Below are 24622 nucleotides of genomic sequence, written 5' to 3'. Positions count from 1 at the left end.
GGTGCAGCAGGCAGGGCTTAGTTTCCTATTTTAATTATTTTACTTTTATTAATTTTTATTGCCCAATACAACCCTTATGTCCCTATGTCAAAGAAGGAGACTATTGGCGATCTTCTTTCTGACATTGCTAACCAGTGTCGCATAGATGATGAGAGGTCCTCAACTCACGTTGGCAACACAGGCGCTTATTTGCTAGATGACATTGCCGCGCACGTAGTCAATATTGTTACACGAACAAAGGATTAAGACTAGAGACTATTTACCAAGTATTTTTACAAAAGGTAACTGCAGCGCTGGCCAGTTCAGCCGACAGCTCGAGAGCCAGAGAGCGTTCGTCGTCTTCGTCGGGGCGCCCACGTGCATCGGCCACAAGAAACACGCAATATGCATGTATCATTACCCCACGCGGCAGGAGCACCGTCCCGGGGCGTCCAAATATCAGTGATAACACGAGAGTAATATGGCTTGAGGCGTGCGACACGCACAACGTCAGTGGAATTTGGGGCAGATGAGACACTGGTAGTGACTGGGGCGATTTCGTATAGGTAACTGGAGTCACAGCCCGCAGCACGCGGTATGGAGCTGTGTACCGAGACAGGAGTTTTTCTGACAGGCCGACGTGACAAGTCGGGGACCACAGGAGTACCAGAGATCCAGGCGAACAGTGGACGTCTCTGTGTTGGCGATCGTACAAACGCCGTTGCTTCTCTTGGGAGGTCAGGAGGCGAGCGTGGGCGATTTCGCCCGCTTGGGCTGCCCTGGTGGTGGCGCCAACTGCATGCTCGCTGGTGTCTGCTGCGGCGGATGGAAGGAATGCGTCCAGTGGAGATGTGGGTTCTCGGCCGAACAGCAGATAGAACGGGGAATAACCGGCAGTGTCGTGACGCGAAGAATTATATGCAAAAGTGGCGCTCAGTGAGACCATTATACTGCGGATGGTAAGACGTAGTCAGCTTGTGCTTGGTGGAGCACGACTGCAGGATGTCGGCTATGACTTGAGAAAAATGTTCGACCGCGGTCTGTAACAGTTGGTGTGGAGCACCATGCTGCAGAATCACGTCGTGTAAAAGAAAATCGGCTTCTGTGGCGCAGCTTGTTGGAAGCTCTCTGGTGATGGCGTGGCGCGTGGCGTAATCTGTCGCAACAGCGACCCACTTGTTGCCAGACGTGAATAGAGGAAAATGGCCAAGTAAGTACAAGCCAACGCGAAAGAACGGCTCCGAAGGAATGTCGAGCGGTTGAAGGCAACCGGCAGGGAGCGTCGATGGTGTTTTTTGGCGCTGGCATTTCTCACACGCCGAAAAGTATTTCCGGACGGAGCGGGCAAGGCCTGGCCAAAAGAAGCGTCGGCGGATCCGGTCGTAGGTGCGGGAGACGCCAAGGTGACCTGCCGTTGGTATCGTGAAGTTCTTGGAGAACAGCTGACCGGAGGTGCTTAGGAATGACGAGGAGTAGGGTAGGATCATTGGGGCGTACATTAAAAAAATTAAATTATGGGGTTTTACGTGCCAAAACCACTTCCTGATTATGAGACACGCCGCAGTGGGGGCCTCCGAAAATTTCGACCACCTAGGGTTCTTTAACATGCACCTAAATCTAAGCACACGGGTGTTTTCGCATTTCGCCCCCATCGAAATGCGGCCGCCGTGGCTGGGATTCGATACGGCGACCTCGTGCTCAGCAGCCCAATACCATAGCCACTGAGCAACCGCGGCGGGTCATCGGGGAGTACATTGTGGCGGTATAATACACCATGCCGGAGAACAAACAGGTGAAGGGACGAATCAGAAGGTGAAGATTTCAAGCCATCAATGATGGTGCGCAAAGTGGCATCAAGGTGTTGCTCGTCGGCAACGTGTAGCAGCGGAGAAACGGAGAAAACGCAAGCGTCAGTATCGGGGTCAGGGTCGCCGGGTGGTTTGTACACATGGATAGCGTGATAAACAGTCTTCGTCTTGATATAATCGGCCCGACTTGTACACTATTGTTTAGGGATATTCTTTCAGCCGCAGAGCCCAGCGACTAAGTCGGCCGGTAGGATCCTTGAGTGAGGAAAGCCAGCAGAGCGCGTGGTGGTCCCGGGCAGGGTGTCTACGAACTGGGAAAACCGGGAAAACAAGCAATTCTCGGAGATTTTGAGTAGTCTGAAAAAATTCAGGGAAAACTAAGGGAATTTGTGCCTCTATCAGGCAAAATTAGCTGTGATTTTAGTGAAAGGGTCGAAAGTCACGGTAATGCTGGCTCGAGTAACAGACAGGAATCGTAATGAATCGTCTTTGACGCCCTGTCGTCGGCTGTAGGAGCTGCAAGTTTACAGTCAACGACCGACTTTCCGGATTCCCGATAATTTGGACGGCTTTGCGGCTGTGTCAGAGCGTCTGAAATGTGGGACGCAAGAACTCTTCACCGTCCGAATTTCCGGACGTTTTGCCGTGACCGCAGGTTCAAAACGGCATTAATCAAAGCCAATACCGCTGCCATTTTGATTAACTTGCCGCCTCGAACTGGCGCTCTCGCACGCAGAACCGCTGGCAGCCGTAGCCACCACTGCGGCAACGCTAGGCCTAGCTGCTTTGACGTTCGCTATGAAGCTTCTTGCCGTTGGGTGCCGTGCTTTTTATTGAAAGAATTCGCTGCTGTCAGCAATGGCACGGACTCTGTCTCTGTGTTTCTCGCGATTGGTTTAGAAGCTTGGAAAGCACGGTGCGTTACACAATGCCGGTTCCCTAAAATCAGCTTCGCCTCTGTACAGAAATGTTACTTGGTGAAGCATACACAAAAGTATTGCAGTGAAGCACAACACGCGTGAGGAGGGGCTATTGCCACGGGATACAGTATGCATTCCTCAATCATACACGCGTGCACCCTGTATTTCCTGCCACAGTACGAGCACCGATATGCCTAATACGTGTGCCAACAGGCCTTCAGAGCGTTTTCGAATGTGGCTGTGGCGGTTTGAGCCCTTAAGGGCAGTAAATGACGTGCATTTATTTTTTTTCCAAATGACCGATTTTCAGATGTTTTCGCAGTCTCGAAGGATTTCGAAAAATCGGATGTGTACTGTGCAACTGACCATAAAGATGCTTCAAATGGCCCGTGGGGCGAACGAGTGCCGGAAGGAGGACAAGAACAGAAAGGACCTACGCATTGAGGAATAAACGGGAAAGGAAGCGTGCTGCCGCCGTTTTGAAGGAGCTTGAGCTCAAAAAACAGTGTTGGCTGATGCCGAGATGCAGATGTCCCCCCCTCATCCAAACCAAATAACACGTTTTAAAGTGAAACACAACACTGATGTGTCGTGCGCGGTCTGAGAGTATGTCAGGACAGTTGAGGTTGACTTATGAACTGTTGAGAGAAAATCTCAACTGTGACAAAATTCGGGCCTCATACCACTGAGCTTGCTATCAGTTGATAGAAATAGCTCATATTCGAAAATCTTTGCTTCTATGTGCATCTCCTCTTTATTCGTATTTGAGAATGTCCGACTCGATTTGCAATTTTTGTCGAAGTCATTTTATTTGCTGTGCATTTTACTAACCCCTCTCTTCTATTCTGTTTTTGAATAACATAAACACTACTCCTTAGTATTCAAATTGTAATTAGTAGTTTTTTATTCTTTTATATGTTTACTAGAGAGTGAAATCATTTGGCGATACGGTTTCAGCCCGTCTTGACATAAAACATAGTTCTGCATCACTTAGGGAATTTGGAAATGTCAACTTGGTAGACACCCTGAGTCCGTGATTACAGAGAAGTGCGTGCCATAGAAGTACGGACGGAATTTGGAAACTACACAGACGAGAGCCAGGCATTCACGATCTCTAATCGAATAGTTGCGCTCCGCTGCTGTGAGGAGGCGGCTAGAGCATGTGGTAACACGATCTTGACCCTGTCGGCGCTGGGCTAAGACGGTTCCGATACCGTGACCACTGGCATCGGTACCTGTAGGAGAGGACAGGTCAAAGTGGTTCAGTATAGGTGGCGTGGTGATAATGTTCGTGATGTGGGTAAACGCGGCAGTTTGAGCAGGGCCCCACGTAAACGGCACGTCCTTCTCCAGAAGACCAGTAAGAGGCCGGGAAATCGCTGCGAAGTCTTTAACGAAGCGTCAGAAGTGGGAGCAGAGTCCAACAAAACTTCGGACGTCTTTGGCAGACTGAGGTACAGGAAAAGACGTGACAGCACGAATTTTCTCCGGGTCTCGATGAATACCGGAAGCGTCGACGAGGTGTCCCAGCACTGTAATCTGCCGACGACGGAAGTAACACTTCGAGGAATTTAGTTGGAGCCCAGCCTCGCGGAAGTCTTGAAGAACAGCTATTAAGCGCTCAAGTTGTGTCTCAGATGTAGGCGAAAATACGAGAACGTCGTCTAGGTAGCAGAGGCACGTTGGCCATTTGAACCCTTCAAGCAAATAGTCCATCATACGTTCGAACGTTGCTGGGGCGTTGCATAGACCGAGTGGCATAACTTTGAATTGATATAGACCATCAGGAGTGACGAACGCGGTCTTCTATTGGTCTTTTTCTTCCATAGAAATCTGCCAATAACCAGACCGCAGGTCTGTTGATCAAAAGTAGTTGCCACCGTGCAGACAACCGAGGGCGTCGTCAATGCGAGGCAAGGAGTAAACGTCTTTCTTGGTAATGCGGTTTAGATGACGATGATCTACGCAGAAACGCCATGTGCCATCTTTCTTTTTAACAAGCACCACGGGCGATGCTAAAGGGCTTGACGAACGTTCAACAATGCCTTTGGCAAGCATCTTATTTGTTCACTTCATCTTGAACAACCTTACGCTCTGAAGCAGAAACTCGATATGGCCGGCGGTGAATAGGACTGGCATCACCAGTATTTATGTGATGCATAACAATTGAAGTCTGGCCCCATTGGCGATTGCTGAAGTCGAAAATGTCGTGGTAGGAAACCAAAAGGTGACACAGAGCTGCTGCTTGTTCAGGTCCGCAGCCTTCTGTGGACATGGTGAAGAATCTGTACGGAAAACGTTGTGACGTGGTCATCTCCGATAGCACGGAGCGTTGCAACCGATATGCCTTTGGGTAGAACTTCCTTTGTCAGCCCTAAATTAACGACAGGGAGGCATGTCCGGTTATAGATGACGGTGACGGCGGAGTGGGGCACAGCGATATTGCGCATCAAAACGACAGGAACAGACGTGGCGACGTGATAACCATCGGGCACAGGAAAACAAGATAGCAAATCGACGAAAGTCAAGGATTTAGGTGGCAGGCGGACGAAGGCGGTTGTACTAAAGTTGTTCGGCAGTTCGGCACGAATATGCGCGAGTAGAGGAAGTTCGAGGCAAAGGGTAGCGGCAGAAGAGTCGATCAAAGCTGAATGCGCCGTAAGAAAGTCGAGTCCGAAGATTAGGTCATGGGAACAATTGGGTAGCACTGTACAAAGAACAGGAACGTGGCGGCCGGCGATACTTATACGGGAAGTACACATTCCAGTGACGTCAAGAGTGCTGCCATCAGCCACGCGTACGGCTCGAGTAGTAGGAGGCGTGAGAGCTTTCCTCAGTTGACGACGGAGGTTACAGCTCATTATGGACACCTGGGCTCCAGTATATACTAACGCCGTCAACGGGACCCCGTCGACGTGAACATCAAGTTCTGGTTCGTTGGGAGCGTCAATGGAGGATTTCGACACGACGAGGATAATGCAGCACTACATCTAGGAGCTGCATGGTCTAGTTTTCCGTCCGGGATCGTCCATAACTGGTCGGCGGCGAATGGTGGCGTGGCTGGGGCGACAGGGACCGACGGCTCCAAGGTGACGGTGGGCGAGAAGGGCTACTGTCATCGACGGATACATCAGAGGTAGGAAGCATACGGCGAGGCGAGTAACGGCGCGAGTCGGCATATGCCCACTCATTCGCTCGGCATGCTCTTCAGTCGGCCGCATTGCGCTCAAACGAGACGAAGGGGAGAAGCAGCGCCGTACATTGCGAGGAGGGGGTCTTCTGTGTTTGCTCCAAGATGGCTCTTCGTGTGCGCCAAGCGCAGAAGAAATGTAGCGGAAACGTACTTCGCTACTCGTTTAACTGCGACTTCTGAATAAAGGGAAAATCAGACATCCACCCGTTCGTAGCAATTGCTACAAAGGAAACCCATACGGGTTCCTCGAAAGAAAAGCCTCATAGTTGAAGAAAAATTCGTCCTGGTCCGGGACGAATTTTTCCCTTTATTCATTACTTCTCTCCACCTTGCGGGTTTCCGCAGCACTACTACGTGAAACTGCGACTTCTGTAATTTACATGCTCATAATGATCGATATACACCGCAGTATAACTTTCAACGGCACGTTTCTAAGGCAACACCGCATTTACTAGAGGCGCTTTTGTCCTGCATTGTACCATCAAACTCATGGCTGAGTGGTAGCGTCTCCGTCTCACACTCCGGTGACCCTGGTTCGATTCCTACCCAGCCCATCTTGCACGCTGTTTCTATTTATGAATTGCCTTCCGGGATTTTTCGCTCACGGCTAACGCCGCCGACGCCGAAGACAACGGCTTTTCTGCGACACGAACTCCTTAACGTTGTCGCGTTAAAACCACGCCAGAACTATACATGCAACGTCTGGTTGGTTGCTACTTGTCCAGCGCAGGTAATGCTGCGCCGACTACGGTGTTTGGTTTGTTCGCTCTCTCTCGCGCGCACACCGGATGCGACCGCATACCGGATGTGCTGCTTGTCCAGCGCAGGCAATGCTGCGTCGACTACAGTGTTTGGTTGGTTCGCTCTCTCGCGCGCGCCGACCGGATGCGACCGCCTACCGGATGTGACGTTGCCCACGTGACATCTGGTAGCGCGCAGGGCCTTAAATTTTTCGGAGGCGTTGGTATTTCCCGCCATGGACGCCGGACAGTTGGCACGGATCGAGTGACAGCGGGCTCGCTAAAGACAGCGACGCCAGAGGGCTGATCCGTCTGTGCGACAACGTGAAACAGAAGCCAAACTTTAATGGAGAGAGGAAAATCCCCAGCTTCGTCAGGCACCAGTCAAGGCTCAACAACAGCGAAAGAAAGCGAATCCTACGGTTAGAGCTCAGGAACGCTTGCCAATGAAAAGCTAAATGTAAATAAATGTACACATCTAGTAATGTACATAGTATTGCTATATTATCGCGAGATGCTCAAGAGAAGAGCCGCCGCGAGAGCGACGAAGTGGGTCTCTGCCCTTGGCGCGAGCGAATGTCGGCCTGGCGCTCTGGCTCCAGTGTAAATAGCCTGTAAATGGTCTCTTCCGTCTGTGTCTTTCTACACGTAAAATGCTGGTGGAAGTGAGCGATCCCCGTCCTCGCCACGGAACTCCGGAGTGGTCGGTAAATCGAGCTTGTCACCACGCCTCCCGGTGACGAGCCCGCCTCGGCAATGACTTCGACTTGTCCGACTGCTCCAACAGTCACTGTTGCCCAGCATCGCGACCCTGGTGTGTTCTATGGCTTGGGGGGACAGGGTGTTGACGAATGGATCAAGCTCTATGAACATGCCAGCGCTAATAACAGGTGGGACCCATCCACTATGCTCGCCAATGTCATCTTTTATCTTGGCGGCACCCCATGCGTGTGTCACCAAACGCATGACGACGAGATAACCAGTTGGGACAGTTCCAAAGAAAAGCTACGGGAACGCCATTGGGCGCAAGGTTGTCGCGAGAAAGGCTCTTGCGTCTCGTGTTCAGACACCTACAGAGCCATACGTTTCATATACCCTCGACGTCTTGGCTCTGTGCCGCAAAGCTGACCATGCTATGTCTGACGCACATAAAGTGTTGCATGTGTTGAAAGGCATCGCGGACAACGCTATCAATTTGCTTGTTTTCGGCAACGTCTCGACTGTCGACGCCATCATAAAGGAATGCCGTCGCCTTGAACAGGCTAAGAGCCGCCGTATCTCACACGACATCACGCGGCTACCCAACACTGCTCCTACGTCGACATGTGAGGGTCGACCGCGTCAGACTACCATTTGTCACGATGTAACCCGTATTGTTCGCCGCGAACTCGAGGCTACCTGTCCGCCAGCTTTCTCAGCGACGCCTCCCGATCCACCAGCAACCACAATTTCGATGATTCAGGCTGTCATCAGACAGGAATTTGATAACATGGGTCTGAACTCCGTGTGTTCAACTTCTCAACCCAGCATTCCCCAGTTCTCTAGCGACCCTCCTCGTCCCCGGCAGTCTTTTTCTGCCAAATCTCGCCGCAACCCGTCCGAATGGCGTACCCCTCATGACATGCCGATCTGCTTCCACTGCAGTCGCATCGGCCACATCGCTCGTCACTGCATCAACCTATGGCCAACACCTCCTCGGACATACGTCGCCGCTTATTCCCGTACCTTTGGACCTTCTGTTCCCTATACTACCCGCCATGAAACCACTGCCGCTGATGATCCTGCTCCGAACATTCGCTACAGCCGCTCGCCCTCACCTTGTCGGCATCAGTCTCGTTCGACCCAACCCCGTCGCTTCGCTTCGCCGCCTACCGCCTCCCGGATCCCGCCGGAAAGCTAGGCACTGCAGCTTCTGGAGGTGAAGCTGTGTGGTCAACCCTGTACTCAAATCCTCTGTTCACATTACCTACGAACCAAAACCTTCTTCACGTTAACGTAGATGGCTATCCTGTCACGGCACTCATCGATACAGGGGCACATCTTTCTATTATGAGTGCTGCCTTCCGATGACGACTGAACATGCTCCTCACCCCAGCGTCGACACGCGCCGTCAGCGTTGCGGATGGCGGTACTGGGCCTATCATCGGCATGTGTACGGCACGTGTCAGTATCGCTGGCCGCCACACTCCTGTCCTCTTCACCGTAATTGCTCATTGCCCCCATGACCTCATTATCGGCCTCGATTTTCTCTCCGCCCATTCTGCTCTGATTGACTGCTCTTCCAGTACCCTTCGCCTTGAGTTGCCAATGCTCGCAGAACCTTCTGACGCACCCCACTGCCGCTTACGCTCCACCGGCTTTCTTCGCCTGCCGCCAAAGTCCATAGCCTACTTTGAACTGTTGTCTTTCCCACCAGTTCCTGATGGCGAGTACCTCGTCACTCCTCTGCCCCACATCCCAATACAGTATGACGTCACCGTGCCTCACAGTATACTTACTATTACTGCGAACCGCACTCGCATGCCTATCTTTAACTTTGGATTGGCAAAGCAAATTATACCGCAAGTTATTTGCCTTGCCACCATTGATTGTCTCGGCGACCATCACGTGGCAGCGTTATCGACCGATAGTTCTTGCGAGCTCAGCAGGCCCCCCGCGCCAGCCTCGGGCGCCGATGCCAACATAAGAAAATGGTTGCCAGGGACCTGTCCTCTGTGCAGACTAAAGACCTTGGCCAAGTATTATCGTCCTAGCGAGATATTTTCGACTTCGACGATCGCCCTTCAGGCCAGACGCTCGCGGTCAAGCATCGGATTCTTACTGGCGGTGCTACACCTATTCACCGACGACCGTATCGAGTTTCTCCGTCGGAACGTCGAGTAATTCAAGGTGAAGTGAACAAAATGCTCGATAAAAACATCACTGAGCCTTCTTCGAGTCCCTGGCCGTCACCTGGGCAGAAAGTTCCAAATGCACTAAAGTAAAAAAAAAAATCAAATCTAAAGTCAAACTCAAGTAACAAAGGAAAAGAAACAATGCCTAAACATAAGAAAAGAAAAGAGAGATAAATAAAAGCAAGACAAAGCAAAAGAAAACCTAAACACAGAAAAAGAAAAGCAAAACACAAAAGGAAGAGCTAAACGCAAAAAAACTTACGATAGTATAAAAACAAAAACGAAACCAATACACAAATCAACAGAAAATAGACGCAAAGTAATAACAGCAATAATTCAATGGAAACACTGGAAACACTGGGAATCACTACTCAACACTTCCTACAGATTTCACGTTGAGTGGAACTGCATCATTTTTTTTTGTTAATCACGACCATATAGCGACAGCAAGCAATGAAGTCAAGGAAAGGATAAGGGTAATTACCTCTGGTTGAAATTGAAAATGTAGAAAATAATGAAGACACGAGGAAATAAAACCGGAAAAAAGGATAACTTGTCGCCGATCGCTACCAGCCCCACAATCTTCGCATTACGCGTGCGTTGCCCTACTACCTACTACTTGTGCTACAGCGACGGCGAGGGATGGCCTCACATCTCATATAGCACGCCCCCAATTATCAACAAATATCAACACGGTGCGGCGAAGAATTCTCTTGGGAATTGGAATATAGCAGGTACCCACCGTATCAGCTGTATATCATAGAACTTGGAGGCATTTCTTACAAAGGCTGTACAATTCGTGCGCACATATTGAATTCCGCATTCAGGTTCTCTATAATTTTCCTTTTCAAGTAATCGCGTGTGCGTGGCAGTTATAGTTCTTCAACGACGGCGTGCCAGATTTCGCGCAGTTATTAAAACCCACTTTGAACGTTCCGGAGGGCTTCTTTACGTAATTTACCGAAAAGGCCACAATCGACCTACTCATTCTGAACAATGCTTACGCATTTTCCGCCATTATTTGCACTAAGTACAAAAGAAGCTTCTCGTTTAGTTCGCAAACTTCATTCGGGAACGCTAGCTTGCCTCGTGGAGCGGATGGGAAATCGGCAGAGAACGATTATTTATCGTTATTTTCAGTAATTCAAATTATGCCAGAAACCTCAAGCTTTTTTCTCACATCACGCCGAATATAGCCCCCATTTCCACTGAATGTAAGCTTGGATTAATGCTCAATTATCCACTTGGAAACTGCCAATAACGTCTGACTTACGCTTTGAAGCACTTAAGTGTTGAAGCTGTTTTTAAAGAGGCTATAAATTAACAACACATTTACCTTCGCGTGCTTATTCACCATAACGTTCCCCCATAATTTAATCGATTTCAATCTTGGCGGCAATTATAGTTCTCTAGGGCCAGCGAGCCAAATTCTGGACCATTTGTAAAACGCATCCATAATGCTCCGGAGCGCTTAAACACGTAAGTTATGGCAAAAGTTGTAATTAGCCTATACTTTGTACTTCGCCTAAACGTTACCGATAACACTCCTTTAATTCCATTAACATTAAAAATACCTCGTTTTTGTCACCAAAGACACCAGTGAAGCCGACTACGAAACCGGTGTTATGCATGACAATTAGGAGAAAATGAGAATTGAGCATTTATTTCCAGAGCGCATAAAGCCCCCTCCGGGAAACCCCGAGACGACCCTAGTTGGCGCCTACGCAATCATCCCCGCGTCGGGGCGCCTCGGTGCGATTTGTCGAGGATTCCATCAGAAACTCGCCCAATGCAACTGCGAATAAGCGACTTTACCGCGAACTAGGGTCCCTGTATGTGCTCCCGAAGGTAGAAGAGTTGCGCATAGGTCCGCCAGTATGCCCCAGCTATGCAGTGAAGCCACTCCTCGCGCGCGCAGGAAGCAAATGCCGCGTAGTGTTCCATTTGCTTTCTTCTTTTTTGTTAGCTGGTCGCGAGCCAATTGTTCGTGAGCGCTGAACAAGGTGACACTTTTTAATGTAGGCTATGCTCGAACCATTGGCGTAGCCGGAATGGGGCAGGGTTCCATCACTCTGAAACTTTGTATGTACACCCGTGAGCAAAAGTATACTTTGCCTGTAAGTGTTCGCTGAAATTAAAGACAGCAGTACAAACTTCGCGTTGAAGATTTTCTAGTGCACTCGTCCGTTTCCGTTTATGCAAGTTAATTACGAAGAAAATGTGTTTTTCTTTTCGGCGACCCTGTGGTCTGTATACAAACACACGCACGAACGTACGTATAGGGCGTAGGATCCCCCTGGATCCCCCGAAATAAGATCCTGACTATGCCCGCGGATCGAAAAGCTCACAAATGCGCGTGCAAACGTGCTGTACCTTGCAACAATAAGCTGTGCAATGTTTTCCAACATGCATATGAAATTTGCTCACCGAGGCCGGAAGGCAAGAAATGTTTTAAAGGGTGTTTAAAGAAAATCTCACACACGTGAGGTGGAAACCAGCCAATTGATGATCGTTGTCAAGAGAACTAACGTGTCTGCAGTTATGTCAGGGACCGTTAACAGAGCGTCATTTATCACTAGCCGTCGTTCACAGCAGCTACATGTTTTCGATATATGCGGTGCCGACACGTAGATTTAAACGCATTTCAAGTGTTCACATGCGCACATTTTATGCAAAGCTTATTTTTACGATTCATTCATACCGCAGACTTACCAGCTGCAGCTGCGTCGTGGCAGCAAATCTTCAAGTGGAAAAAGATTAAAGATGGACGAGCGTCTAGATCAAATTTATTTCATACAAGGAAATGGATGACCAATGGCTGCTGGCAGAAGGGCAAGAGGGCTGGTTCTTGGAGCCTTGAGGGGGGCAGAATTCAAAGCAACTGGAAAGGCAAACAGATATGTTAATAGCGACAACAGGTTATTTTTATTGCGCTAACCACGTCAAGATGGTAAGCATTTAATTATTCGCACATTGCAGACTGTAGTCCCACACATCTTTCTTGTTCTTTTCATACTACTCGGGTCAATTTGCAATGACACAGCTCTTCTTAAAAATGCAGGAATGATTTTACGTTCCACACGTCGACAAAGGCCGCTCGAACAAATAGAATATTGCGGGCGGTAAATGCTGAACCTATGCCAGCTGTCGGGAGCGCGCAAGGTTTTCGCTTACTACAAAACGATGAACGCTAGCACATTAATCAACGTTACATGAAAAATCAGAACGCCGACAAAAATTAAAAAAAAAACCAGGGAAAAACCAGGGTGCAGCCGGCAAATTGTATCCGCTAGTATTTACTCTGTTTTGAAAACACCGTTCTAGAGCAGCATGGTCAGGACAATCGTATAAGCAAGACAGTGAATTGGGTGAGCTGGTAAGTTAACATTCTTGGCGTATATGTGCAGCGCAACACAGACGTGCCGTTCATTCTTTGTCCCGCGTCTGTTTCCTGCTGCACATATACGCCAAAAATCGTACAAGTGAAGAGTTGAAGTGAAGTGAAGTGAGCGCACGGGCGTCTCATGCCGCCCGTGCGCATCTCAGCGTTAACAGGGGTGCTACTCGAGATAAATGTGGCTTTAGTGCAAACAAGGCGAACGCCTCTCGTATATCCTGGTCCCTTTCGGGGACGGCCGGTCTCGGCTGATACAGAGTAGCCACAACTAGTCGCCGGCGCACATCTCCCCGACCACGCGACACCGCGTAATATGCTTTGCCACCTTCCGTGCGACTTGTGCAGTTTGGTGCGCTGCGCCCCGCCATACTGGAATACATGCGTCAATATGATGTGTTTCGTATCACTTCACCAATGTCCTTGACTTAATATAGTTGAATAACGTGTCTACAGCCCACAGCCGATGAATGCAACGCACGCTCTACGGTCCGCTGATAGGAATGTCGATGGCACTGACGGAAACGACGACTCCGCATCGCGGCCGTGAAGTTGGCTTCGCAGCGGCGCAGTTGAACATTAAACGTCATTTTGCGCCACGTGATAGCTCTCGGCGAATAGCGGTACGAGCGGCGCCGCAAAAGTTATGCCCAACTCTGCTCCCTGCGGGAGCATACAGAGGAACACTACCGTGAAGGTATCTGTGGCGGCACCTGGTGGGCAAAATAGAAACGATCACTCGGCGGGGAGATGTAAATCACTCATGATTACATTTTACACGTCTGCTCGTGGAAGCGAACCCTTCGAGACCATTGAAAAGCCCATCGAAGGTTAGAAACATTTCAAGCCGCCTAAAACTTAGATCAGGATTAATTTGCAGCATTGATGCTGTTCTCTCACTGCTGCAGCGTTGCACTGCGTACATGCAGTGAGAGTTTCTCGGGCTCCCGTAGTCGAACAAACCTCAGTAGGTTAAGGCTGTGTATGTGTGTGTGTGTGTGTATATATATATATATATATATATTGTAATGGAGAGCACAGAGACAACACCCGTTCACTGGCCGGCTGTTCTATTCTCTGCCTCGTCGTTTTCTCGCACTCGCCGTCCACGCGCCCGCGTCCAAATGCATCTCTTCCTCTTCACACTCGACCACGCTGGAAGTTTCATGCGCGGCTTGCAAGCACGTCACTAAACATGCATGCAACTTGCAAGGGCGTGAAGTCGTCTTTGCTGACCCGTCCAGCGCGCAACCATCTTCTGTGGCTGGCGACACTGGCTGTTGCACGCTGGTCGCAGGTCTCACCGACGATGATCCACAGTTCATCATCCTGCTGGACTGTCATGCGTGGGCGACTGCACTGCCGGGCGGGACCTATGGTCGGGACTTGCCGAGGCGAATCAGCATTGCTTAGCTTGATCCTTGGCAAGTCCTAGGGCTGGTCGCAGTCGCCCTCTGGTCGCGAGTCTGAGCTCGGTCTTTGTGTGTTAGCAGTGGTCTTGCAGCTGGATAGCGCTTGCTGTTGTCAGATAACTGCCGCTGAGCATTCTCAATTTCAGCCGAAGTTGAGGAAATTTCCTTAAAGGGTGCTCCGTTGATCACTGCGTGTGGTGCGACTGCTATCAGCCTGCCCCGCTTCTCCTCAGGTTTTCAAGGACTATCACAGGAAGAGTTGGAGAGGCTGCCCACGGATGGTGATGTTCTGAATGGGTGGAGGGCACAGTTGGAGCCATCCTGAAGCAGCGCTGCCACATGGCTGGAATCAGCAGCAACTGGCTGTAGTCTGCCATGCCGGCATCGCTTCTGGTCTGGCTTGCGGGAACTGTTGAATATAGAGGAGGATGACGACACATCGTCTGAGGATGTAGACCGGAATCTATTGAGCAGCAATAGTGCAAGGACCATCGGCTCCCCTTCCCTGCGGTGGCCACCATGCCTTGTGCGCCACACTGGCTCTGAAGAGAGCACCTTGACACCTGCGTGGTGGCTGCGCTCAACGGCAACAGGGCGGCTTTCAGAAATATGGGACTGTGGTAATTGATGGTTCTGGTGAATGGCCTTGTCGGGCGCCAAGAAAGTGTATGGGGAAACTGCGCCGCGGTAGCTCAATTGGTAGAGCATCGCACGCAAATTGAGAAGGTTGTGGGATCGTTCCCCACCTGCGGCAAGTTGCTTTTTCATCCACTTTCATTTCCATCGATTTATCGTTTCTTTATTTCATTTATGAAGCACAGGTAATTTCCCTATGTTGTCCTTGGTGTCAGTGTTTGTTGGCTTCTTATGATATGACTCATAAAAATCGGACCTCTCGGTTAAGCCACTTTCTTCTCGCTTGTCGACCGCTGACGCTCGCTTGGTGGCCAAATCTTGCCCTCCGGTAGCAGCAATCGGAACTAAAGCATTGTCACCGCCGCCTGCTGGAACCACGAGGTGTTGGTGCTGGTTGCCGCTTCCCACCAGAAGATGCCGAAGCGCTGCTACGGCTCCCCTGGTGTGGTGGTGGCTTCGGGCAACAGACATCCTGCAATGATGCCTCCCTTGAGACATGGCATGACTGACAATCCAGAAGACGAGGACGACGACGGCACCAGGTAGAGGAGGCCTGCACGTGGTTGTTATTATAGCCCAGAGGAGTACAGGGCTCTGTCCATTCGGTCTAAGTCCTGGTCCGCATCTCGCTGCTTGACGCGTGAGTCGAACACCGTCTCGTAGATGTGCCGCTGGTGAACCATCTCGGCGGAGAGCGCCCCAACACAAGCCACCCCTGCGGCAGGTATGGCGTGTTCAAGTATATGGCGGGGCTCTTGTTGGGCTGCTCTTCGGCCCTCAGCAACCGCAGAGCAACGGCGGCTGGGTCCACTGCTGATGCCGACGCCACTGCTTTTGCAGCTTCATCCGCTGTCTTCGACGCCTTGCTGACGGGTTCGCGCTATGATTGGTGGAGAACGCCGACGTGGAGTTCGCACCGGAGGTCTGTGACTGATACGGTGGCAGCTGTGGGCTCAACTTGCTGCCGTTGTTGCTGAGCCTTTTATTCGCGGCCGCGATCTGCAACGATGACGAGCCGCAGCTGATGCTCCGGGATGTAGGGGCCACGCAGGCATACGGAAGCTGGCCGAAAGCAGCTATCAGAGCTGCATTCCATTCAGACCAGGACCCTTGCTTGATGCCTTCGTAGTTTTACCATGCCTCTGCGGCACAGAAAAGTCGTTGTGCTGCAACCAGCCATCCCTTTTGGTCGGTCTGTGCCAGCATGATGATCAGCCAAGGCATCGATAGGGTGAACTCAAAGGATGGCATGATCATGAAAGCCACGAAACGGCGGTATTTGTGCGGCAGCCGGCTTCTGGAAGTCACTCGCATCATGTAGGCCAGGCTGCTTCTCCAGCGACCCGAGGAACCAGGGCAAGTGTCCATGAACAGTGCAGTCGTTGAGATAGTCGCGGCAGCCGGTTCTACCACGAAGGAAGCATCGAAGGCATACCTTGGTGGCTTCGAGCTCGAAGTAATGTCTGGGATGATATTCTCGCCAAGCGAAGCGTACGTGGACAGCATTCCCAGGCAGGACGGGTCCAACACGGAAAGACCGAAGTGCAGTCTCAGTGTGAGATGCAACGGCGCAACCGCTGATGAATGTGAAGGCCGTCGTCATAACCACGAGCTGTTGTGTTGCTGGGCGATAGCTTGCAGATCACCGGTAGAGTCCTGCCCTAGAGCCGCCGAGGACGCTTGGACTTGAAAATCCGTTCCAAGTGGATCCGCCTTTCTAACTCCACGGATATAATTTGTAAATTGCAATATGAGCCATAATGTAATTAGTTAAAAACTTAATTATTGAATTTTAGTAATTAGTTTTAGGATTCTGCATCTCATTTTTTTTGTGCAAGTATTGTCCGCCGCTTCGAGTAGACCAGCTCATGAACTAGAATTGTGATTTCTCCCATAGGCAACTTTTAAAGATTTTTGAAAGTGTTCGCTGAAACAAGCTGTATTTGTCAACAAGAACCCTTCAGTGATTTAAATTCAATTTCAATCTATGCGTTCGGCAAGGCTGGCGATGTGGGCTTGTTTGTACACCTTGACTAAAGGTGGTTGAGTGCAGGGAAACACAGGGGCAAATGAAGGCACAATGCACGCACAGCGCCTGTGCGTCCTTTAGTCAGTATATGTTCGGGGTGGCACAATGTTCTGTACGACTCATCGTGGAACGCTCAATTCAATACTGTCATCAAGAAACGCTTCACGCTTGCCTTTTCTTGTGTATGTTTGATGTGCTTTTATATGTTCATAGGCATAAATGGTGGCTAGCAGATTATACTAGAGGCAAGCAAATTACGGAAGGAGATTGAGACATAGATCCCATAATTATGTGTCAATTGTCCGTCTTGCTGTTAATAGAAAGTTTCGTTTTTAACGCGGCAGAAAAACGGGAAATGGCCATCAGGTTGGCGAAAGATACCGCAACAGGACGCAACGACAGGCAAACTTCTCATGTCCACCCCTGTCTTCTTTAGTTCAATTTGACTTCTCAGTATGACAGAGCAACGGCCCTGGATGTCGTGCTGTACTGCTATCGACGACGCATGCGCGGCACGTGCGGGGAGGACTAGGAGTCCTCCAGAGACACGAAGTGCACTTGGCCTCAAAAGCGACGCAGTCCAGTGGACGTACCCTCAAGCTGCGCCTAACACGCTCTGCCGGAGCCAGGGTTGCTTTGTGGCTTCCACTGCTGGCACGAGCGTGGCGCGCATTCACATTAGCCTTCTTGCTGGAGCTGTGGGCATACCAAACACTGACGCATACACTGGTGCGAGCGGAACGGGCAATAAACGTCAAGTTAAATCCCTCTCATCTTTTCATTGGGGCGTGGACGACAAACGCCGATGATCTTCCGTCGCTTTCATCTCGTGCACCACCGAGGCACGTGTGACGCTTGTAACACGGCTGCCGGCATTTCTCATCGCGCCATCGTTGTGAAATGGCTGGTGCATGCCGGGACGCTGTTCGTGTTGCGCAGGAGCACGAACAGTGTCGGAGCAGTGTCGGGTGCTGCGTCCTGCCATCTCGCCTCTACGTGCAGTTAGAACACCGTTAGCCGACTTGCAACGTTTCGCCTTCAGGTGAAGTTGCCAATGTTTCTCCCCCCCCCCCCCCTTTTTTTTTTTAAAGCGAAGCTGTAAACCGCAGAATCGTTGGACGCAGAACATGGACGCAGAATCGGGTCCGTGTGTAGACACAAAACGATCCTCATCACGATCGGCTCCAGCGTCGTCTTCCACAGATGGTTCACTGGCGCCCCTCAGCGCTACCGCGTGAAAGCGCTCGTGCCACAGTTCCCACGTTCGTGGTGGTCACTAATTAATTATTATAATTAATTAATTAATTATACTTAAATACGCAACCAATCTTACAGCGAAGCTGTTAAGGCTAGTTCCCCGAGGATTGTGTGCGTGTGTATACACAAAACTCCCCATACGTCTGCCGATCCCGAAGATAGTGCAATACCGGGCCGACTCGTGCCTAAGGTGCAGTTCGCCATTAAGGGACCCAAATACACAGCTTCGCTGGTCATCCTTCTTCACAGAGTGGAAGGGCACTGAGTTTCTTTCCCTCGTGTTCTTCCTTTGTAGACGTGGTGTTCCTCGCTCAGAGAGCAAGCAAATCAGCGCGTTCTGGACCACAATAAAGGACATGGGCAACTATTCCAAGGACTCCGTGAGCTCAGGTAAGTTCCTGTCAATGTGTCGCTGCGAGAAGACTGGGGTATAAGCCGCTTCACTATTCCGAAACGGTATAGCTTAAGCCAATCAGTTGTGGCGATGGATTTTTTTCACTATGGCCCGTATATTACCTTGCAATGCCTACAAGGTCTTTATGGGCCCCTGTCAGCGTCGGTAAAAATGCCAGAACCAACAACCAAAACCAAAAATACTGACAGTGCCCACCTCGCCAATTATTTCCAGACTTCATTTTCCCACCGCGTGGATTTCAAACTGCTACATCAATGCATTTGGAGATATAATTGAAGGACATATTTCTCGAAACTCGTGTTAACCATTTACTACGGCAAATAGACATACAAGAAGGAACGTTTACTTCTTATCTAAATATGCAACACACATAGAGAATAAGTATAACCGATCAGTAAAAAAAAAATATTTTTTGGAAGATTTTTGAGTTATAGGCTGAAAACACCAGGCATAAAACTGGAAGTGGGCTTCATCTGAAGCCACCTATGCCTTCGTTAGGAATTTGAACACGCAGCCCGCGTCATATGTGAAGCACAGCTGTACATTTATTTGCTTAACATACCGTGCATCACACTACAGCAGCCGTTGATCAAGCAGCAGTCTGTCTCCTCTGAAAACGCTTTCAAAAGAAACTGCGCCAACTGCAAAACATTTTCTCGTTCGTCCTATATGCCTGCTCTAAAGCAGCAAATCGTGCTTGCAGCCTGTCGTTCAGCCTTTGCCGAATACATTCAGCAAGAAACTTCGTAGACAATACCGAAACTCAGCAAGCTGGTTGTATGTATGTATGTATGTATGTATGTATGTATGTATGTATGTATGTATGTATGTATGTATGTATGTAGGCAACCCTCGTATGTACCCTCGTACCCCTTGTATGTATGTAGTCTGTAGGCAACCCTCGCCAATAAAGGGTTATGAGCAGCATTTCTGCTCAACAGCTTCTCTAACTTGGACATGTGCCGCAAAGTGCATAAGTACATGGTTAATTACTCAATTTATTAAACAGCTAATACCAACCTGCGGTATGTTGTGCCAGTAGTCTTCAGGTTGAACAAGTTTACCTGCACAACGTATGCATTTAATTAGTGCTTTCATTCGTGACGATTTGCGTGGCACACGCACCCGAAATAAATTCAAGCTAGTTACTCGCTTACTATGGTGCAGACCCGGGTTCGGTTCTTCGCCGTGGCAAAACTCTTTTAAATCTTAGAAAAAAAAAAAACCGATTTCTCTTGTTATATATCGTCGTTTTCATTTTTTCCTGGGTATGCAAGTCCTTTTTTTATTCTTATGATATATGCGAAAGGGCATACTCTTGTACGTATTTTACGCCAACTGTCAACTGTCAGCATGGCACCCAGGATAGTTTCTATCTTACGATGTTGCAAGCTCTGGTTCCATTCCTCACAATATACTAAACTTTCCCAGTTTATTTGTTTATTGCGATAGCAATTGTATGTACATTCAAAGCAACTTTCGTTGTCGTTGTCACAGTCGGCGTCACCGTGGGGTTTCGCGTATATTTAGGTATACGTATGCGATATTCTTATCCATTCCTAATATGCAGGTTTTATTCCTACACTATTCAAACACTAAGTCTTGTGTTCTTTACTAAGCTATTACTCACAACTTTGAGAATTGCAGTCCTCAAACAAATGTCACGACACACAATATTTGCAGCGCACACTTTTTATCCTAAATTTTCTCAGACCATTAAGCATTAAAAGTGCAAAACCATGCCATTTCTGGAACCTGCGATGTAATTTTACTGGCGCGGCTTTTTTCGGGCAGCGTATTGGTGCCTGTTCGATGTTATTACAGGTCATACATGGCGTAGTAAATCTTTTAAAGGTGCCCGAAAATTTGGTGCACCAGCGTATGCACGCGTATAATTAGAACACCGTACGAGAAGTTTTGGCGCCATACTAAACGTTGGTGTCGCAGCATTGCTTCGGCTTTAAGGCGAAACTCCGAATTTTTTAAGCGGCCGTCATTATGACGCCATACCCCGCCCACCAGGGTGAAGTCGGTTGGGTTAGTTAATGAATGCTATAGCATTAACGCTCCTCAATTTAGTCGAACGCCTCTGCAACAAACGCCTCTAATGCAAAATGATATTTGGCATTGAAGTCGCCCATCAGTATAGTGTATTTTGTTTTGACTTTACCCATCGCCGATTCCACGTCTTCATAGAAGCTTTCGACTTCCTGGTCATGTTAAATGGACGTAGGGGCGTAGACCTGTACGACCTTCAATTTGTACCTCTTATTAGGTTTCACAAGACGTGCCACCCTCTCAGTAATGCTATGGAATTCCTGTATGTTAACAGCTTAACAGCTATATCGTTATTAATCAGAAATCCGTCTCCGAGTTCTCGTCACTCCGCTAAGTCCCGGTAGCACAGGACGTGCCTGCTTTTCAGCACTGTATCTGCTTCTTTTGTCCTCCTAACTTCACTGAGCCCTGTTGTATTCCATTTACTGCCCTCTAATTCCCCCATCAGCACTGCTAGACTCGCCTCGCTAGATAACGTTCTAGCGTTAAACGTTGCCAGGTTCAGATTCCAATGGCCGCCTGTCCGTACCCAGGGATTCTTAGCACCCTCTGCTGCGTCACAGGTCTGACCGCCGCCGTGACCAGTTGCTTCGCAGCTGCTGGTAACTGAGGGCCGGGGTTTGATTGTTGTATTCATACAGGAGGTTGTGGCCAAGTACTGCACCCGGGTGGCCAATCCTGCTCTGTTGATAGAGTGCGTTACCGGTTCTGGTCACCGGGACGAGGCCGCACACCAGGCCTGTTTTGTGCAATTTTATCAACACGCGGATTTTTTTTCATTCAGTGGAAAATTAGGCGGCACCGGGATTCGAACCACGGCCCTCTTGCGCGCGAGGCGGATGCTGTACCTCTACGCCACCGCAGCACCTTAGGAAGAGGACCTTAGTGTTGAAACAATGAACGACAATCTTATGGGCACCATTAAGGAGTGTAAAATAGAAGTCGGTGGTAACTTCGTTAGACAGGATAGCAGCAAGCTATCGCAGGAGACGAAAGGTCTGACCAAGAAACGCTAATGTATGAAAGCCTCTAACCCTACAGCTAGGATAGAACTTTCCAAGTTAATCAAAAAGCGTAAGACAGCTGACATAAGGAAGTATATATGGTTAGAATTGAACATGGTTTCAGGAACGGAGAAAGCCTAAAAGCAGTGAAGAAGAAACTAGGAATTAGCAAGAATGAGATGTATGCGTTAAGAGACAAAGCCGGCAATATCATTACTAATATGGATGAGATAGTACAAGTGACTGAGGAGTTCTATAGATATTTATACAGCCAGTGGCACCCACGACGATAATGGAAGAGGGAATAGTCGAGAGGAATTTGACATTCCACAAGTAACGCCGCAAGAGGTAAAGAAAGCCTTGGGAGATATGCAAAGGGGAAGGCAGATGGGGAGGATCAGGTATCAGCAGATTTGTTGAAGGATGGTGGGCAGATAGTGCTAGAGAAACTGACCACCCTGTATACGCAGTGCCTCATGACTCGAGCGTACCAGAATCTTGGAAGAACGCTAACATAATCCTAATCCATAAGAAAGGGGACGCCAAGGATTTGAAAAATTAATTATAGACCGATCAGCGTACGGTCGGTTGCCGACAAAGTATTTACTAAGGTAATCGCAAATAGAATCAGGAACACCTTAGACTTCTGTCAACAAAAGGACCAGGCAGGATTCCGTAAAGGCTACTCAACAATAGGCCATATTCACACTATCAATCAGGTGATAGAGAAATGTGCGGAATATAACGGACCCTTATATATAGCTTCCATTGATTACGAGAAAACGCTTCATTCAGTCGAAACCTCAGCAGTCATGCAGGCATTACGGAACCAGGGTGTGCACGAGCCGTACGTAAAAATACTGAAAGATATCTATAGCGGCTCCACAGCCACTGTACTCCTCCATAAAGAAAGCAACAAAATCCCAATAAAGAAAGGCGTCAGGCAGGGAGATACGATCTTTCCAATGCTATTCACAGCGTGTTTACAGGAGGTATTCAGAGACCTGGATTGGGAAGAATTGGGGATAAGAGTAAATGGAGAATACCTTAGTAACTCGTGGTTCACTGATGATATTGCCTTGCTTATTAACTCAGGGGATCAATTGCAATGCATGCTAACTGACCTGGAGAGGCAAAGCAGAAGGGTGGGTCCAAAAATTAATATGGAGAAAACTAATGTGATGTTTAGGCGTCTCGGAAGAGAACAGCAGTTTACGATAGGTAGCGGGGCACTGGAAGTGGTAAGGGAATACAGCTGCTTAGGACAGGTAGTGTCCGCGGATCCGGATCATGAGACTGAAATAATCAAAAGAATAAGAATGGGCTGGGGTGCGTTTGGAAGGCACTCTCAGATCATGAACAGCCAGTTGCCATTATCCCTCAAAAGAAAAGTGTATAACAGCTGTGTCTTACCAGTAGTCACCTACGGCGCAGAAACCTGGAGGCTTACGAAAAGGGTTTCCCTTAAATTGAGGACGACGCAACGAGCTATGGAAGGAAGAATGATGGGTGTAACGTTAATGGATAAGAAAAGAGCAGATTGCGTGAGGGAACAAACGCGGGTAAATGACATCTTAGTTGAAATCAAGAAAAAGAAAGGGCATGAGCCGGACATGTAATGAGGAGGGAAGATAACCGATGGTCATTAAGGGTTACGGACTGGATTCCAAGGGAAGGGAAGCGTAGTAGGGGGCGGCAGAAAGTTAGGTGGGCGGATGACATTAAGACGTTTGCAGGGACAACATGGCCACAATTAGTACATGACCGGGGTAGTTGGAGAAGTGTGGGAGAGGCCTTTGCCCTGCAGTGGGCGTAACTAGTCTGATGATGATGATGATTCAGGGCAAAACAAGCTTAAATGTTGCTGTGCGCACCATGTTTTGTTAAACTCTACATTGCTATACATAATTGTTTATTCTTTATAACTCTGTAATGAGGCTTTTGGGTGAATCAATTAATTAATTAAAACGTTTGTGATTTTACGGGGCATTTCATGGTGCAGCTGACGCCCTCTTTATGCCTTTTAGATGCCTACTAAGAGCAGCCAGCATAAATGTGCCATGCCATTGATTATTAGACGCCTACTAAGAGCAGCCAGCATAAATGCGCCAAGACATTGATCATTTCATGTGTCCTGCAGAGCGGTGGCTGAGCGCAATTCGCCGTGGGTCCCAGCCGTCGGCGGCGGCCGAGGACAGCGTCTACGCGCGCCCCCTGGCGCTGACGTTGCTCACGCGTTTGCTCAGCGTCAGCGGAGGCGTGGTGGCGGTGCGCCGGCTCCTCTGGTGGGGGTTGGTGCGCGAGCTGGCGCCGTACGCCAGCGGGCGCTACCTGCCCAGCGACTCGCAGGCGCTGGACCACTTCTGCGTGCGCCGGGCTCGCCATCAGGGCCGTCCACCTGTTCAGAGGTCGGTGGCCGTCTGACGGCTTCGCTGGCCAGCATGTGGTTTCTTGCGGGCGGGCAGAAACGAATACGCTGTGAACGCTTGTCATAAAATACCCTGCGGTGCTTCCAGCGAGGTGTCTACATATATTACGTGGATTGTTTTGCTTCTCGACAGGTTTATGAGGAAGCCTTTTTAGAAATAATTTCATATTAGGACTAGCAAGCGATGGACCACCAAAATTCAGACGCTGCCATCGCGCATACTTAACGAAAATGTGGACCCCACCGCTGCGTAAGACATACAGGAGTGCCGTAGTGACCAATAAGGTAGTCCGAGTAATGTCTTGACGATTCAAGCTTCGTGGAGGAGCACATAGGTGGCATTGCAACTGATCACTTATACGCGTAGTGCACCGCCTATAGAGGCGCCACCGGTGGTAAGTAATCAGCCCCTGTGTCCACTAAGGCGGTAACTGCGTGGCCGTCGAGAAGCACGT

The 24622-nt window shown here is 49.3% G+C and overlaps 1 protein-coding gene and 1 non-coding gene across 2 annotated transcripts; both read left to right on the top strand.

The window, feature by feature from the left end:
- Positions 1–15021: 15021 nt before the first annotated feature.
- On the top strand, positions 15022–15094 carry TRNAL-CAA (transfer RNA leucine (anticodon CAA)). The gene has a single exon. It is a non-coding gene; the product is annotated as a tRNA-Leu (tRNA).
- Positions 15095–15390: 296 nt separating this feature from the next.
- LOC129384655 (uncharacterized) lies at positions 15391–24163 on the top strand. The gene is made up of 3 exons (XM_055070250.2): positions 15391–15518; positions 18558–18652; positions 23880–24163. Exons 1-3 carry the CDS (start codon positions 15391–15393, stop codon positions 24161–24163), a joined length of 507 nt encoding a protein of 168 aa, XP_054926225.2.
- The last annotated feature ends 459 nt before the right edge of the window (positions 24164–24622 follow it).

The sequence above is a fragment of the Dermacentor andersoni genome, chromosome 5 (assembly GCF_023375885.2).
Source record: "Dermacentor andersoni chromosome 5, qqDerAnde1_hic_scaffold, whole genome shotgun sequence".
NCBI lineage: Eukaryota > Metazoa > Arthropoda > Arachnida > Ixodida > Ixodidae > Dermacentor > Dermacentor andersoni.
This window is presented reverse-complemented; position numbering and strand designations above follow the sequence as displayed.

Coding starts and splice junctions, on each gene's coding strand:
- LOC129384655 (XM_055070250.2), top strand. CDS start 15,391: ATGCCGAAGCGCTGCTACGGCTCCCCTGGTGTGGTGGTGGCTTCGGGC. Junction 15,519..18,557: donor GAGGACGACGACGGCACCAG/GTAGAGGAGGCC, acceptor CTTCCTTTGTAG/ACGTGGTGTTCCTCGCTCAG. Junction 18,653..23,879: donor CAAGGACTCCGTGAGCTCAG/GTAAGTTCCTGT, acceptor TGTGTCCTGCAG/AGCGGTGGCTGAGCGCAATT.